Here is a 16,922-nt window from a genome sequence, read left to right as displayed (position 1 = left end):
AGATCAAGAGCTTTGTAGAAGTAAAGTAACAGACTGGAGAAGAAGAGCTGTCCCGTGATTGGCCGCCCATTTGGGAAAGGGGGAAACACGAACTGTCTTTCCTCCCCCCCCTACTCTCTCCAGACTCTCAGGAGAGCCAAGTTTCACACCCTTCTTCTTTTATTAATTCCTTTGGTCTTCGTTTTCTTACATTTCTTTAATTCTTTAACTCACAATGTCGTCAGCCCTCAACGCGGTATGTACATATTTTATTGGGAGCTTCCTTCCTAAAAAGTTTCCCAAGCTAATTGCATGCCCGTACTCGTTCCGGGTAGATCAAGATTCGTCGCAAGAAGAATGTCAAGAAGGGAATCCAATTCTGTTTGATGGTGTGCGGCGCCAGTGGAACAGGTATGTTTCGAAACGAATTACAGGACTTCCGGGGACTAATCGGGTCTCCTTTCCACAGGCCGCACAACATTCGTCAACACTCTCTGCGGCAAGCAGGTTCTGGAGGGCAAGGACGCCGATGATGCTGCCAATGCTCACCTTGAGGAGGGTGTCCGTATCAAGCCCGTGACTGTCGGTCAGTTGAAATCGTCCCCCGCGCACGGCGCTTATCTCAAGCTATCAATACTGACACCGGGATGGCAGAGCTCGAGTTGGATGAGGAAGGAACCCGCATCTCCCTGACCATCGTCGATACCCCCGGATTTGGTGACCAGATTGACAACGAGGCCAGGCACGTACACACAGTTACCCGACAGATGTTCATGGACTGACTTTTCGGATAGCTTCGGCGAGATTGTCGGTTACCTTGAGCGCCAATACGATGATATTCTTGCAGAGGAGTCGCGAATTAAGCGTAACCCTCGATTCAGGGATAACCGAGTGCATGTGCTGCTCTACTTCATCACACCCACCGGCCACGGTCTACGTGAACTCGATATCGAATTGATGAAGCGCCTCTCTCCCCGAGTTAACGTCATTCCTGTCATTGGAAAGGCCGACTCACTCACCCCCGCCGAATTGGCCGAGTCCAAGAAGCTGATCATGGAGGACATTGAACACTACCGCATTCCCGTCTACAACTTCCCCTACGACATCGAGGAGGATGATGAGGACACTGTGGAGGAGAACGCTGAGCTCCGTGGACTGATGCCCTTCGCTATCGTCGGTTCGGAAGACTTTGTTGAGATTGACAACCGGAAAGTGCGCGCGCGCCAGTACCCATGGGGTGTCGTCGAGGTTGAGAACCCTCGTCACTCGGACTTCTTGGCTATCCGTAGCGCTTTGCTCCACAGCCACTTGGCTGACCTGAAGGAGATCACTCACGACTTCCTCTATGAGAACTACCGTACTGAGAAGCTCAGCAAGAGCGTTGATGGTGGCTCTGGGTACGTTTCTCCTGGTGCTAGAAATTTATGTGATCAATCCGCTAACGCATGGAGCAGCCCCAGCTATGATTCTGCTATGAACCCCGAGGATCTTGCCAACCAGTCTGTCCGTCTCAAGGAGGAGCAGCTCCGCCGCGAGGAGGAGAAGCTCCGTGAGATTGAAATCAAGGTACAGCGTGAGATTGCTGAGAAGCGACAGGAGCTGTTGGCTCGCGAGAGCCAGCTCCGAGAGATCGAGGCTCGCATGCAGCGCGAGCAGCAAACCCAGGAAGGAGCCAACGGAGAGGCCTAGATATACCCTGTCGACGATACAGCTCATTCAGCGGGGCGCCAGTTCGCAATGTGATACCGTTTGTGCCAGCATGGACTTTTTATGGCACTAACAAGTTGGCTTTTGTTTATGGGATAATATTGACTGTTTATTCACGTTAATAGCTTTTTTTTTCTTCTCTTCTTACCTCTGCGGGGATGGGCCACCTCAACATAGATTACAGCACTCCGGTCACGAATTGTGGGTGCAATGCTTCTCATTTCCAATGGGAGCCTGAACTATGTCGAGTTGGGAATTGTTTTTACTGGTTTCCGGATCCCCGGCCTCGATACATCTCGCTCGCGTTCCCCTTCTAGCACATGTTTTCCGCCGTGTCCAGGTCCTCCTGTCTTCTTTTTCCCTTTCCGTCACATCCCAGCTACCACCGTCATATGTTGCTGTGTCATTTCTATTTCCTCATCTCCTCTGCTTCCTCTCCTGTTCTTGTCCAAAGTCCGCAGCGCAGCAATATTCCCTCTTCTCTTGTTTTCCTTTTTGCGTTCGTGGCTCCTGTCTTGTTCATTATCTATCCTTTCTCCTCGCCTGTCTTCCTAGCCCGATAGTAATTGAGGACGAAAAAGTACCCGACTAGCTCGCTCGCTTCTGCCATTTTTTCTAGTTCTGGTAACGTAGTTGGTTACCGTGTACTATCTGCACCAACCTTCTTGATTTGCGGAGATCAAAGTATTCATGAATATACCTAGCTTGAACATATTAGTTATGTTGGGCTTGCTCGACCTTGTGTTTAGGGAACGAAGAGGTCCAAGTCTAGGGCTTCGCCAGCAAGGACGATTACATGCCGTTCAATTCACACTTCCTTGTTTATTGGGTTAAAATTCGTACGTATACTCGCTAGGTATATATTTCTAGTTGCATATGGACCAATCATCCAGCTATGAACGAACATGAAGAGATATAGTATTGAGACAATATATTGTTGCTCCATGCCGTGTTATATATTCTGCTTGTATGAAGGAATGTAAAAACACCATGAGAGAACATCGAGTATCCAGATCAACTAAGCTTGAGTCTACTGCAATCTCATCTGAAATGCAACGGTGCCATTCACATCAATGGAAATTGCTAAGTATAACAAAGATGCCTCGAACTCAAAACGATACAGGTAGAACGAGGACGTTTCGAGAATATGGTCATGTGGAAGGAAACAGAGCCGGAGATAGAAGGAGTAAACAAAGGTAAAAGTTTTTTAAAAAAGAAGAGAAAAGGGAGCAAATGCTGTCCGCAAGAAGTTAAAAAGAGAAAGAGAAACGCAGCCAAAAGCAAGAAAGCAGACACGCAAGAAGTGGTATTTGCGCTCCATTGTACATTGCGTAGAAAAGACGGGAAGAACCCCCGATTTGTTGTAATTGGTGTCGAGGAAAGGGAGGGATTGGTGTTTGCCAAGTAGATGTGGATGGTTGGCTGAACTGTTGTAGAGACAACATAGTACATACATCCACGACTTTGCGAGCGTGGTGGGATGACACATCCAGTGAACAATTAATCTCATGGAGGACTTTAGGAAGAGAAGTCCCTAATGTTCCCCGGGAAGAGAGAAGCGGGTGACAGCGCCAAAGCGGCGACGTCAAGCAGGTTTCGTTGTGGCATGCACCCGCGTCGGACATTATACAGCAGCTGGCTGTGGCTTATTGGTCCAGAAATCTAAACTGGCAACAGTGTCATAGCCCCGGTCATCTTCATAGGCATAGATAATCTACGAAACCCAGTTAGCGTTTGATCAGTGATAGAATCACCCCAGAGAAACCTCCGAGAAGAGACAACCTGGAATAGCTTACCTCGCGCGTGGAACTGTGCAACATGCGAATGTTCTTGCCGGTCATAAGGTGCGTCAATTCGCTTGTTTCAACGTGTCGAATTTCAACAAAATTGGGTTCGAATGCCAGGATATAAGGATAGGACAGCGCGAATGAGTTGGGGTTGCCCTCCCAGGCGATCCTCCAGTCCGGACGGGCTCGCCACCCGTTGCGGTTGACGAAGAATGAGAAATCACTATAGTTGAGTAGGAACTCGCCGTTCATACGCTCAATATGAATGGGTTTCACATTCTCCTTTCGTGCCACGAAATCAAGAGACGTGTCGGCCTGGTCAAGGAGAGACTGCGTCTCCGTTGTTTCTAGACTGACCACTTCAAAGCCACGTGCACAACCAACGCACAGAGTAGAACGCAGGAAGTGAATGGAAGAAGACTCGGCAGGGATATAGTATTCCTGGGTGAAAGTGTTAGCATGAATTGAACTACAAATATGCAACAGAGAATACGAACCTTGAATGGCTTGAGGGTATCCTGGCCGCCCTGGAACATTTTGCTGACAGCGGACTTCTTCTTTCCCTTTGCCAGATTGTCCATCGGCTCGTAGACCTTGATTGTACTTGATAGTGCTGATGTTTTGACTGAACAAACAAGATGGCGACCGAGACCAATGCCTGCTTTGAAAAAGTTGGCATGTCCTTGAATTTTCTTGGGCCGCTTTGCCATGCTGTTTTGGCCCTCAACGTAATCAAGAGCGTCCATAGGATAAGAAGAAAGTGTTTTGTTTGCTAGAACCAACAGCAGCTGGTACTCCTCCAGAGTGTCGATTTGCGTGACTTGGGTAGCCTCTAGAACCTTTCTTGGTTTCGCTGTTTTGTCTTTGGGCCAGCGTTCAGAGACAAATATACCATTATCAGTCCCGTAAACTAATTTGCGACCTCCATCTGGTAGCAGTTAGCGAGAGACTTGAGGTGAACAAGAAATTTTCCACTTACCGATCGGAACAAGGCAATTGATTCGGTTGACGGCTGCGAAGAAGCCCTCGCTCAGGATCGTCTTGTTGTAGAAATTGCTGTTTCGCTCCCACAGTTTCTGTTGTTGTTGCTCTACCGCTTCGATAAACTTCCGCCGTGTGGCGGCGCTTGTGGCATAAAGAGTCTGCTCATAACCACCTTTGCCAAGATGTCTGAACGTGATCGGCAGTCCGCCATCTTTGGCAGGAGGGGGATTATTGATGACAGCCTTATTCGACAGGAGACTGGATGAAGGTCTTTTGGCAATACCCAGCCGTGGGATAACCTCTTCCATCTGCGCGATAACTAACAGTTCCAAAGGAATGGGTTTCCTATAAACTCGAGATTCCTCCCGTTTATTCACCGTTTTGACGCGAACGAGCAGGACGGCATGATCGAAGAGATACGCAGTAACATCCGAGCTGTCGGCTGTGGTCTTCTTGAATGACATCTTCATGAGCATTTGTCGATTTTCTTCTGTAAGCTTCAAATCGACATAGTCCGCAGAGTTGAACTTCAGCGCAGCGTTCAGCTGGACCAAGTTGAAATGGTTCTCCGCTTTTCCACTTTCGGCATTGACGCGCGAAAGGAAGTCCTTAATCAGCTTGATGGCCTTCGGAATATCTTCTTTGTCGGGGTTGCCATCCGCACTGTTCTTGTAAACACCTTCAAGCAAAAGCGGGTACCTTGCAAGACGAGTTGTAGGCTTCGTCAAGTAACCGTTCAGTTCCAACTTCCGAGATTCCTTGAGACGTTCCGTGTCTTCGACGAATTTGGCGAAGGCTGGGTTTGATGCTTTTTCCTTTTCAAACTCGTACTTTCCATAAAGCTGGTTGGCACCATATTTGATGAACGGGTCGAAATTAGGGACATGTTGACAGAAGATGTCGCCAATGGTGTGAACGACTTGACTCTCCTTTTGCCGAGCATTCAGGGCTTCACACAGAGCGCTGTTGACCTTGAGGACCTCTAAGCAGTTGCCAAACACAGTTCGGATGAACTTCTCACGCCGGTGTTCCGGAATTGGGGAGTGGGTGGTGGTGCCAGCAGCGCGCAATGGTCGCATCCAGAAATCCCGCAAATATTCTAAGTCCTTGACGAAATCACGCTCCGTGTACATGACCTCGAAGATAATCTCCTGCCGTTTCTTCTCGTGATCATCAACAGAGTCCGAGATCTCCTTGGGCACTGTGCTAATCCACAGCTTTTGGTTATCATTGTCGTCATCGTCATCGGGGGGCAGGGCAGTCTTGGATTCCGATGTTCCCAGCACCGGCTCAGGTTTCAGATTCAACCTGGCTTGCTGCTCGAGTCGTCGCGGACAAGCGATAGAATAGCAGAGAGTGTCCCGGTTGCAAGTGGGAGAATAACATTCAGTCAGGAGAGTGAACACTCCATTAACCTCGATTGTCGACTTGTCTTCTCCCATTGTTTCCTTGAACTGATAGACCTCTCCGGGTGCATCTCGAAGACGGTGGTCATATGTGACATCGTGGAAGAACTTCTGAGCATCCAGCGCACGGCCAAGCAAAAGAGCGAGGTTGCGGTCGTTGGTTCTGATGATGGAGGCGATCAAGTCAACCGAGTCAGTGCCCGAGAATGCGTTCTGATAAGAAAGACCGTTCTTCTGTCGTTCGCCGAGTGAAATCTTTTCCCTGAAAACCTCAGCCACAAGAGAAAGCATAGCAGGATAGACCACCGGAACTTTCCGTTGTGAATCCCTAGAAACAAGGGTAGCTTTGCCGGAGGAGCCCTGTGTGCCCTGTGTGGCTTGGCTTTGAACGCTCATCGTCCGATCGGGCGCAACAGTGGATGCCATAGACATAGTCCGAGATCTTTGCGATGCATCGCTTGGCTGACGAGATGCGACGAACTCGTCGGGACCGGGCTGCATCATTGAGTCGTACCTTACTGGAATCTGCTGGTCGTGACTTGACGGAGGTCTGCGGTATGGGATCGACCTTCCGCTGTTCATGATATGCGGATCCCGATCCGATGACCAAGAAGTCATAGACATAGCTCGCTCGTTCGCATGCTTTTCTGGGACAGGACGTCCGAGCTGCGTGACCTGAGTCCCAGCATGATACTGTTCACGGCGAGAGGCAGTGGCAGAGGTGTGGTTGAAGTTGCTTGGCGGGGTCTGGTAAGGTGGCCCGCTTAGTTTCGCCATTGATCTTGACCGGGTCGAATCGGAATTCAGCGCAGGAGGCGGCATAGGACGATTGAAATCCCTAGGATCTGGGTATTGCGGAGCAGGGCTTGGTCTTGACTCGAGGCGTTGAGGTCGAGGGTAGGCAGCAAAGCGTTGTTGGGTGTTTGGATTGTGTCGAGGAAGCTGATGTGAAGACATTGTCGCCGATGCTCCTGGATTGTAGGCCTGATACTGTCCAGACGGTGGGGGTGGAGGATATCCATTTGGTGGTGCTGATGGCGGCCCATGTCCATTTGGCATTTGCCGTGTTGGCGGCGGCGGCGGTCTCTGAAATTGGGGGTGTACGACATGCGATGACATGGTATGAGCGCGACCCTGCGAGAACTGCGGAGTCTGCGAATTCATTGTATGAGAGCGTCCTGCGGGTGGTGCGCCTCCAAAGATATCAGAATACGCTGCATCCCGTTGCGTGGACGAGGCGGGTCCGTGAGGCCGGTAATTCCGGCTACGTTGACCCCCCAAATCCGCCATTTTTCACAAATTGTCAGCGATCCAAGACGAGTATCGGTTGGTTTAATCGGATATGCGAGGTATATGTATGCCGGGGTGCGAACAAGGCGAAAGGGGTATCCGGGTCGATCGTGGAGAGCGTTCAGGGCGTCGCAATGGTCTGTTCAAGATCGTAGACAACGGGATAAACAATAGAGGTAAGGTGAGATAAAAAAAAAGCCCCGCAGGCAATGGCCTCGAAAGAAATAATAGATTGCCTCAAAGCACTGATGGGACTCAATATTCCATAACTCCCCTCAGTTATGGGGAATTTAAAGGCAATATCAAAGCGGTATTAATGGAAAAGCGCCAGGAGCCGTGAGCGCAACTAAGTCAAGGCTCCTTTCAATTTCATGCCCTCAGCATCCTCCAAGATCTGAGGTGAGTAGTGAAAAAGGTATAGTTGTTGAAGGTGGGGGTGGTAGTTGTTGAAAATGCAGTAAACTGGGGGGGAGGGACCCAGGAGAACGAGGATGGCGAAGGTGACGGCGAGGCCGGTATAGTAATTTCAATACAAAGCCTCCTAATCTGCCCGGTGATATAGCGTTGAGGGTCGAGATCGGGAATACAAGAGGTACGGTATCGTCACCGCCCAGACAATGGCGAGGACTACGGCGGCCGAAGTGACCATGTGGAACACCCCAAAGCCCCGAATCCCCAATCAACAGGAACTTATCCCTGCTCTTGATCTTGTATCAAACAGCTCTCATTTTCATTCTTGTATTTCTTTGCAAGTTTAGGCTTGCTCTAACATCACCATGGCAGACAGTGAGCTTGCGCCCAAGTTCGCTCCGTTCTTCTCCTTCGTGAGTTCAAGGCCCCGAGAACATTGAGGTTGATAAACTAACAGGCTTCCTATAACTAGGCTGGCATTGCCGCTGCAGTGAGTTGATTATATCTTCGTTCCGATGTAACGGTATACTAACAGTCCCCTATAGATGATCTTCGGGTGTACGTGAAATACCTCGCGTGGATGGAGCTAGCTCTCTAGGTTCTAGGTATTCGGACAACAGCTTACAATCTCACAGCGGCAGGAGCAGCTTATGGCACAGCCAAATCTGGCATTGGAATTGCAGGTGTGGGAACTTATAGGGCCGACCTTATTATGAAGGTAAGAAACATTTACCCAGGTTCACTCGTTTCGTGGACAAGACGGTAGCTAACGGAGTTCATAACTGCAGTCCCTCATCCCCGTTGTTATGTCCGGTATCATTGCAGTCTACGGTCTCGTTATCGCCGTGCTCATTGCGCAAGCGGTGGGCCCAACAACCAACATGAGCTTGTACACGTACGTTTCAAGAATTCGGTGGGTGTGGAACTTGACACAAGCTGACACTGCACAGAGGCTTCATGCATCTTGCCGCTGGAATGTCAGTTGGTCTTACGGGTGTGGCTGCTGGTTATACAATCGGAGTTGTGGGTGATGCAGTAAGGACCCTATATGCGCAACGTGAAAGGACTATTGAAGCCCTAACAGCTACTCTAGGGTGTTCGAGCATACATGCAGCAGTCTCGGGTCTATGTTGGAATGATTCTCATCCTGATTTTTGGCGAAGTTCTTGGGCTTTATGGGTATGTTTCTGAGTCCAGGTTCTTTAGATTACTCTTACTAACGGTGGATAGCTTGATTGTCGGTTTGATCCTAAACTCAAAGTCTTGAGCAGCGAGTGAATTTCATGCAGCAACTCATTGAGCAACACTTTCTCGTCCACTACCGGCCATCCTGAGCTCGAACTACACCATCTAATGTGTACCAAAGACGTATCTAGGACAGATAATGGCCACGGGACTGGATCGAGATATGGACCTGATGTCTGAATCGAATACATTCTTAAGTTCCAGTGTATAATTAAAAGATCTTATATAGAATCGGGTCGAATCAAAGCTACGAGCTTAGTCCGGTTTATCATCGTAGTTTCTTCCCGTTTAGCCCCGCCCCCAATAGCAAATACGTCAGAGGCAGAACTTACATTCTTACAACTCTTTGCCCCGCGATTTTTTCTCTCAAACCCCAGATTCTTTCAAACCTCGAACCTCAATGTTCTTTATCATCTGAAACGTGGAATCCACCTGTGTTGCCGATTGGTGGCGCGCTAACGGGGTCTCCATACACTTTTTTTTACCCTTTTACCGCGACATGATCTTTGACCATTCTAATGGCAACCGGAGCAGTGCAACATTCGCCAAATGAGGCGCCAGGAACCATGGTCTTCTCCAAGATAAATGGCAACCTGCATCACAGGGAAAAGCAACTCGTCGAGTCCCTCCGCCATTCTCCGCGGTCCTCGAACCCTTTCCTCATCACCGAGCGCCAGGACGAGAAGCAACTGTGCATTTCCTCGAGGAGTCTGCATGTGAACGATTTTGCGCTCGTCAAGACTCTTGGAACCGGTCAGCGCGTGGCCTAACCCATAATTTCTCAAGTGTCGCATCTGACAGTTTATACTTTTCATCGTATAGGCACTTTCGCTCGGGTGTGGCTCGCAAGGTTAAAAGACCAAAAGGACAAGGACAAAGTCTATGCGTTGAAAATTCTTCGAAAGGCGGACGGTAAGCGCCACTTTGTTTAGCGTTGCGCGTGGCGAGGGATAACTCGTGCTGATTGCGACTGAAAGTGATCAAACTCAAGCAAGTGGAACATGTGCGCAACGAGCGAAAGGCCCTCGCAGCGGTGGTTGACCACCCTTTCATCACCACATTGATCGCATCATTCTCGGATGAGAAGTGCCTCTACATGCTGGTATGGCAACTTTCCTTTTGCAACTCGGAATAGGGATGATCATAGGGTGCTGACCAATTGTTAGCTGGACTATTGTCCTGGAGGTGAAATATTCACGTATCTACGACGCCAACGACGCTTTAGCGAAGAAGTCTCGACATTCTATGCGGCCGAAATAACAATGACAATCGAGTTCCTACACGACGTCCACGGAGTCGCCTACCGAGATCTCAAACCGGAGAATATCCTGTTGGACGCCGACGGTCACCTTAAGCTTGTTGACTTCGGCTTTGCGAAGCAAGTCGATAACCGCGAGACGTACACATTATGCGGCACGCCGGAATACCTAGCTCCAGAGGTCATTCAAAACAGCGGACATGGACTTGCAGTGGACTGGTGGGCTCTTGGAATCTTGATTTACGAATTCTTGATCGGACAGCCTCCTTTCTGGGATCAGAACCCTATGCGCATCTACGAGCAGATCATCGAAGGCCGTCTACGCTTCCCGCCCAATATGCCGGCTGCAGCACAGAACATTGTCTCCTTACTCTGCAAAACAAATCCGACGGAGCGACTGGGCCACATCTCTGGTGGCTCGACTCGAGTCAAGTCCCATCCTTTCTTTCAAGATGTCATTTGGGACGATTTGTTTTATCGCCGGGTGAAAGGGCCTATAATTCCCCGCCTATCACACCCCGCGGACACGGGTAATTTTGAAGAATACCCGGATCCCCCCGACCTCAGAAACACGAACATCTACACAGAGGATCTGAAGAAGAAGTACGAGCCGTTATTCAGTGACTTCTGAGAGGTTCTTTCGCCATTACAGCCCATCAAGCTCCCACCGAACCTTCATTTTTCCGGCATTCTCAGATGACGGCCATCACTCTCTAACCCCACGGGAACCCCCACGGACGCCTCCCCGGTGAGCGAATGCCCCTCCACGCAGGGGCCGCACGCCTGATCATTCGCGATCATTCGTGGTCATCCGCGCCGACCTTAACTTTCTGTTTTCAGATGAGATCCCATGACAGCCCTTGGCATGTATGTCTGTGGTGAATCGGAGGATATCACACACTTCGCCATGCTATTCAGTCGGTGTCGCCGCCATAATTTGACCTTCCCACACATCCACACACGTGGACAACAGTATGGAGACCATCCCGGGCAGTATTGTTTTTTTTTACCCCCTTTTTTTTACATACACTCCCCTTCACACACCTTGTGTTGATCATGGTCATGGACATTGACTACCTGATATCCATACTCTTCCCCGGCACCAACAACCTCGCAAGGTTTCTAGGCGCAATCTTGTGGACGGGACCATTTTTAATGCCATCTTCTTTTGACTCTCCTTTCGTCGTAAAGTGATACCATTACTTACATAGTCATGGGTAGTGGATCGCGGTGTTACATAGATGGGTGCTTTTCATATTCGGGATTTTCAATATGATCTACGTATAGTACGTAGGTATTTTCATCTTGGACATATGGTCTTATAGTTAGCACAGATTTCGTGTCATATCAAGACTCATTCAATACATTGTCCACAACCATCTCATCCCTTTCACAGGCCGGATGAAAATCGGCAACAGAAAGCTAGGACTCGATTAGAAGATGCATCCGGGAAGAGAGCAGTTCTAGTTAGGTATGCCTAGATAGGATGGACACATTCACATAAATCTGATAATCGCAGCGTTTATTGATAGAAGCTAAGAATCACCTCTTTCTATTATCATGGAGAACATCTATCTCCCTGTTCAGAGAGACTTGAGTATAGCAGAAATATATACATAGATCCTTCCGGTGGCAACCTGATGTGGTGAGCCTTGAGGTATGCTTCAACCTCATCACACCTCACCAGTCTATCTAGCCCAAAGGATGGGACCTGAAACTTTGACATATTATGTACACATTCAACCCAATTGGATTCTTCTTAGATCGCCTTGCACAATCGGCCATCCTCACTCTCGGTCCACTCGTCAGACCCGACAGCGGTTCTGGCGTAGAAGATATCGTTAGGATCATACTTGGCCTTGATCTGGCGCAAGGTATCATAGTTGGCACCATAGAAGACCTGCTTGAAGTTGGGCTGTTGGAAGTCACCCTGTCAAAACAGTAAGCATGTGTACACAACAATGAAAGGAATTCGAGCCCACCAGAGCTAGATATCAGTTTACATACCTCGTTCATATAAGCACCGGACTGGGGAGAAAGCGCAGTCAGCTTAGGAATGAAATCCTCAGTCATTTGGCGCTGGCGCTCCACCATGAGAGCGTCATTATCCCACTCCCATGGGGTCGTCAGAGTAGTATCGATCAGGGTGTCGCGCCAAGCAGGGAGGACTGCATTGTGGACATCACCAGACACCTGGTGGGAGACGTTCAAGCCGACACCGATGAAGGTGCCGCCCGCCTCGGTGATCTCACGGTAGGCGGTCAGCAGGGCGTGGTTGTTGTTCTCAACGACCGATCTCGGGACTAGCCAGCCTCCATACTGGGCAGTGGAAACCTGGATGGCGCCCTGCATATCCTTGAACTGGCTGTAGTAGCTGTTGTACTGGTTGGAAACCATGTTGTAGTTGATGCCGAGCGTGTCGAGCTTGTCAGTGAAGGGCTTGAGAAGCGCCACCAAGTCCGCGACAGGGATGTTAGGACCGGTGATGGGAGCAATAGAGAAGCTGGTGTTAGTGAAGTACCAAACGCTCATGGCACCCGCGTCGACGATAGCGGGCAGGTTGGCGTGGAAGGTCTCGATGGAATCGTAGAAGGTATCTTGGGAGAGACCCTCATTTGTGTAGGTCAGGTTCAGACCAGAGACAGGAGTTCCGGGGTGTGCCTTCGCGGTCAAGGACCAGACGATACCGTAAGTGCCCGCACCACCACCGCTAAGAGCCCAGAAGAGATCGGAGTATTCATTGTCGCGGGTAGCAGTGACGAAGTTACCTTGGCCGTCAATGACCTCCCATTTCAGGACTTGGTCGGCGGCCAGACCATAGCGGGAGGCAAGTGCGGAGTGACCACCTCCTTGGGTGTAGCCACCGGCAAGACCGACGCTGGGACATTCACCGCCAACGACCTGGTAGCCAGTCTGTTCGGCGATCTCGTAGGCTTCGAAGCCCTGGATTCCAGCTCCCATGGTAATGGCCTTTCCGGAGTAGTGCTCATCACTGTAGGAGTCGATGGAGAGATCCTTCAGGTGGTGAGTCCAGATTGCAAGGGCTCCGGCGCCAGTGGATCGGCCATTGTAGTCATGGCCGGTGTTACGGATGACAAGACGGATGTTGTGTTCCGTTGCGAATTTCACCGTGTTGGAGATCTGAGCCGGGCTGGTGACATCCACGCTGTAGCGTACATAGTTGCCCAGTGTGCAGGGCTTTGAGACAGGGTGGAATGGATCGCAAACGCCCTCAGCAAAGAACGGCGCCATAATCGAGGAAGACGATTCATAGCTGTCAGAATATAGTCAGTACTGACCCTTTCGTGTTATTCTACGTGCAAAGCGACATACTGTTGCTCGGGAAATAGCCACCCGTCCTTCAAGACGGCACAGGCCTCAGCATTGTAGTTTGGGTCATGGCAAGGGGTCCCAAGAGGGACAGTTTTCACTAGTCGGCCATCGATCGTCTCGTTAAATTGAGACCATTCAGCACTTGTGGGCCAGCATTCAGCATCATCGGGCAGACATCGGCAAGCCGATGAGGCTGGCTCAGGTAGAATTGCCAACAGCGAAGCAAGGAAGGATGCACGGAAAAACATCTCGGATTGGCTTCATGCAAGTGTATCAGATTTCAGGTTCTTTTAAATGTGTATTCCTTATGAAAGCTCAGGGGCAATTCGCTTACAATATAGAAGAATCCACAGTATGCCCGCAATATGAGTTGCAGCTAATCCACCTTGCTAGCCCTGGAAACCAACCTCGGAATGGAGATTGTTCCGGGACTTATTGGAAGAATCGACCACTCATGGGGGTTTTCCCCACCATTCAGCCTTTGGAGGTTGGAACCTGCGAACTTTGTACAATTTTCAGGAAACTTTAAAATGAGACATTCCATGGTTTCATGGTCCGCGCTGGCCCGATCAACCTTCCAAGGTTGTCGAGGTATTTTCCCGCATAGTGTGGCTTTCTGCTTTGGACGTTCTGAAGGATATTATATTCTAAGACATGTTCTAAAGCATGTTCTAAAAGATGATATTTGCTTATTTATTTATTTGTTTATTATTATTGTTCATCATTATTTTTTATTTATTATTTTTTTCTAAATCATCCAGGTTATATAATGGATAATGCACATGTTCTAGTGGCTTGCTCATAGCTAGCTAAGCAATGACACAAAAACCAGGAAAAGCAAATTATTGGCAAATCCTAATTTCCAAATCCATATTGTTTTTCATGGTTTGTGAATCTAGTTTGTTGCGACTTAATTGCACTATAAGCCCCCACCGACCCACCCACCTGATGAAATCATGCCCTCGTGCACGATGATCGGTGGACTCTGTAATGATTATGAATAAGAATGCCACATCCCCTTGCAGAGGCTGCCAATTTCCCTTACTCGTGATAATGATCGGATCATGGGCTGGGTATACAATCTCCACGAGACCGATCCAAATAGCGACATTCCGCGAGTGATCGGGGTCTGTTTGGTGTGCTCAATTCTAGCCTTTCTGGCCGTATGTCTGCGGTTCTATGTCCGAATAAGCAGCAAGCGCTCTCCATGGATTGACGACTATTCTGCACTGGTGGCCTCGGTATTAACCTTAGCATACGCCGGAATCGCCGTGGCTCGTGAGTCAATTCATTGATCAAGGTTGACTGCCTAACTGACGGAATGGTTATTTCAGAGACACGGTGGGGCCAAGGACTCAGTGCAGCCTACTTCCCAAAGGAGAATGTTATTCCTTTTAGCAAGGTGCGCATTGCAAGACCAACATTGTTCGAACTCGAGCCTGACTCTTAACTTTGCTCTATAGATCCAATACGCCGGCGGCCCGGTCTACTGTCTCGCTGTCCTCGGCTTTAAGGTCGCCTTGTTGACCTCTTATCTGCGCATCGCGGGGATTATCGAGCGATATCGCAAAATCATATTTGCCGCCATCGTCGTGTGTGTCATTAATCAATTGATCTTCACCTTTATCATATCAATCTCCTGCACACCGGTCAGCTCAACAGTGCGCACCAATTGAAGAGAACGTGTTATCTGACATTAAACAGGTCGCAAAACAATGGGATAGTTCTCTCGAGGGACATTGCATCCATACCATACCATTCTACTTTGCACTTGGAGGCACAAGCATCGCGTTAGACCTGATTATCATAGCACTACCTCTGCCAGTTTTGTGGAAACTCCAGCTCCGCCTCAAACAAAAAGTCCTCCTGGCCGGTCTGTTTGCTCTCGGCTTCTTCGTGACCGTGATCCAGGTCATCCGCATCTTCACCGTCAAAGCCCTGGAAACCTACACCGATAGCAAGAATATTGTGATCTGGTCTTGTGTGGAGACCAGCCTGGGCGTGAGTTAATCTTTGACATCTCTTCAAGTTTAAGCAAGTCTTAACAAAAATGTGCAGGTTGTCATCGCCTGCATCCCTACCTACGGGCCTCTGTTCAAGTCCTTCGCTTCCACCGTCACTTCATACCGAAACCGCGACACTTCACGTACTTATGCGCTTAGCTCTGTTCGCCAAGGCACGGGGACGGGATCGGCAATTGCACGCAAAAAGAGCAATTTCGAGCCTATATATGAGTCCGAGGGGCCGCCGGTTACTGATATTCGATCCGGAGCGCCGACGAATGATGGGGATAGCGAGGAGCATATATTGTCTGAAGCGGAGAACATGAAAGTATATGTGACTTCGGAATTTACGGTTAAGTCTGGCGTCGCCCATTGATTTGGCGTCGGGCCTTGGAGACTGTGACTTTTGAACGATGAGAAATGGTTGTACATATAATATTCGATACCAAACACGTGTACGAGGGTTTTTACGAACCATCATGATAACCGGCCTAATCGGGTGCCGCCTACACTACCTTACTCCTCTACCTTCCCCCGACTCATACCTACATGGGTATGTAGTATTAGTTGACACAGTGAGCGGGAGACCGCATGATCTCGGCACTGTGAGGATGTCCATTTTCTGTGTTGGACATTCGGCGTCGCGTCGGTGCACCCATCCATCAATAACACCAACGATGACAAATTCAATCTGGTCCGAATGTTTTGAGCGAGAGGCCTAAAGCTTGGGACATTGGTGACTTTATACCCTGTCGTTCTCTTACCTATATGCCCCAGTCGCTCTAACCTTTACCCCAGCGGTGCAACTACCCTTCCCACTTCGGTATATTAAATTCACATGTTGTTTGCCTCTTTGAGCTTCCAAAGAAGGAAAACAGAAAAATTAAAATGGCAGCAATGGTTATGCGAGTATTCGCGGCGTTCGGCCCCCGAAAGTTGAGAAGAAGAATGATGCTATCCGCTTTGGTATCCTCGAGGCTGCCCAGATTGCGTGAGCCGCATTCAATGCTTGACCTTTGAACCCATCTGACCTTGTTATTCAATAGACCTCTTACCTAGATCACACTCGCCCTCTCACACCCAGAGGTTATTGTGCAAGCAGTCGCTGCTAGAGATAATGCTCGTACCTCAGCATCCACCAAAAAGCACAACATCGCGGATGTTCGCACATCCTACGACGAAATCTTCGAGGACCCCAAGATAGATGCAGTCTTTATTCCTTTGCCTAATAGCCTACACTTCGAGTGGGCTGTGCGCGCCATTCGCGCTGGCAAGCACGTTCTTGTAGAAAAGCCATCGACCTCTAACGCTACCGAAGCCGGGATTCCCTTCAACCTACCTGAACTGTTACAGCCAAATGCCTCGTAAAAAAAACTGCTCGAGGCATTCCACAACCGGTTTCATCTTGTAGTGCAGAAGTTCCGGTCCTTTATCACCCCCGCTGATGTCGTCCACGTCCACACAGACTCTATGATTCCGTGGTTAATGCTTGATGAGGATAACATTGGGTTCAACTACA

The 16,922-nt window shown here is 49.3% G+C and overlaps 8 protein-coding genes across 8 annotated transcripts; 6 read left to right on the top strand and 2 right to left on the bottom strand.

The window, feature by feature from the left end:
• Positions 1-214: 214 nt before the first annotated feature.
• On the top strand, positions 215-1,668 carry aspA (uncharacterized protein; the record flags this gene model as incomplete). The annotated part of the gene is made up of 6 exons (XM_056716226.1): positions 215-235; positions 315-390; positions 449-565; positions 634-721; positions 774-1,376; positions 1,434-1,668. 6 exons carry the CDS (start codon positions 215-217, stop codon positions 1,666-1,668), a joined length of 1,140 nt encoding a protein of 379 aa, XP_056563848.1.
• A 1,642-nt stretch (positions 1,669-3,310) lies between these two features.
• On the bottom strand, positions 3,311-7,153 carry rom2 (putative Rho guanyl nucleotide exchange factor (Rom2); the record flags this gene model as incomplete). Its single annotated transcript, XM_056716225.1, has 4 exons — positions 3,311-3,400; positions 3,483-3,914; positions 3,971-4,401; positions 4,453-7,153. The coding sequence occupies 4 exons, from the start codon at positions 7,151-7,153 to the stop codon at positions 3,311-3,313; spliced, it is 3,654 nt and encodes a 1,217-aa protein (XP_056563847.1).
• Positions 7,154-7,929: 776 nt separating this feature from the next.
• Positions 7,930-8,831, top strand: N7489_010475 (V-type proton ATPase proteolipid subunit; the record flags this gene model as incomplete). Its single annotated transcript, XM_056716224.1, has 8 exons — positions 7,930-7,977; positions 8,037-8,054; positions 8,110-8,122; positions 8,200-8,282; positions 8,353-8,459; positions 8,515-8,599; positions 8,658-8,743; positions 8,795-8,831. The coding sequence occupies 8 exons, from the start codon at positions 7,930-7,932 to the stop codon at positions 8,829-8,831; spliced, it is 477 nt and encodes a 158-aa protein (XP_056563846.1).
• Positions 8,832-8,948: 117 nt separating this feature from the next.
• On the top strand, positions 8,949-9,268 carry N7489_010474 (uncharacterized protein; the record flags this gene model as incomplete). The annotated part of the gene is made up of 2 exons (XM_056716223.1): positions 8,949-9,012; positions 9,039-9,268. The coding sequence occupies 2 exons, from the start codon at positions 8,949-8,951 to the stop codon at positions 9,266-9,268; spliced, it is 294 nt and encodes a 97-aa protein (XP_056563845.1).
• A 59-nt stretch (positions 9,269-9,327) lies between these two features.
• Positions 9,328-10,698, top strand: N7489_010473 (cAMP-dependent protein kinase; the record flags this gene model as incomplete). Its single annotated transcript, XM_056716222.1, has 4 exons — positions 9,328-9,562; positions 9,632-9,721; positions 9,787-9,911; positions 9,976-10,698. The coding sequence occupies 4 exons, from the start codon at positions 9,328-9,330 to the stop codon at positions 10,696-10,698; spliced, it is 1,173 nt and encodes a 390-aa protein (XP_056563844.1).
• Positions 10,699-11,826: 1,128 nt separating this feature from the next.
• Positions 11,827-13,657, bottom strand: N7489_010472 (FAD-binding oxidoreductase; the record flags this gene model as incomplete). Its single annotated transcript, XM_056716221.1, has 3 exons — positions 11,827-11,997; positions 12,075-13,341; positions 13,401-13,657. Coding segments are annotated over 3 exons (1,695 nt in total), but the record flags the coding sequence as incomplete, so codon positions are not given.
• Positions 13,658-14,464: 807 nt separating this feature from the next.
• Positions 14,465-15,779, top strand: N7489_010471 (putative integral membrane protein (Pth11); the record flags this gene model as incomplete). The annotated part of the gene is made up of 5 exons (XM_056716220.1): positions 14,465-14,678; positions 14,735-14,802; positions 14,864-15,049; positions 15,105-15,401; positions 15,459-15,779. The coding sequence occupies 5 exons, from the start codon at positions 14,465-14,467 to the stop codon at positions 15,777-15,779; spliced, it is 1,086 nt and encodes a 361-aa protein (XP_056563842.1).
• Positions 15,780-16,291: 512 nt separating this feature from the next.
• N7489_010470 (Gfo/Idh/MocA family protein) lies at positions 16,292-16,771 on the top strand (the record flags this gene model as incomplete). The annotated part of the gene is made up of 2 exons (XM_056716219.1): positions 16,292-16,369; positions 16,463-16,771. 2 exons carry the CDS (start codon positions 16,292-16,294, stop codon positions 16,769-16,771), a joined length of 387 nt encoding a protein of 128 aa, XP_056563841.1.
• Positions 16,772-16,922: the final 151 nt, after the last annotated feature.

Source organism: Penicillium chrysogenum (assembly GCF_028827035.1).
Source record: "Penicillium chrysogenum strain IBT 35668 chromosome Unknown utg000005l_segment0_segment0, whole genome shotgun sequence".
NCBI classification, from domain to species: domain Eukaryota; kingdom Fungi; phylum Ascomycota; class Eurotiomycetes; order Eurotiales; family Aspergillaceae; genus Penicillium; species Penicillium chrysogenum.
The sequence above is the reverse complement of the archived record's forward strand: the minus strand, read 5'-3'. Positions and strand labels throughout refer to the sequence as shown.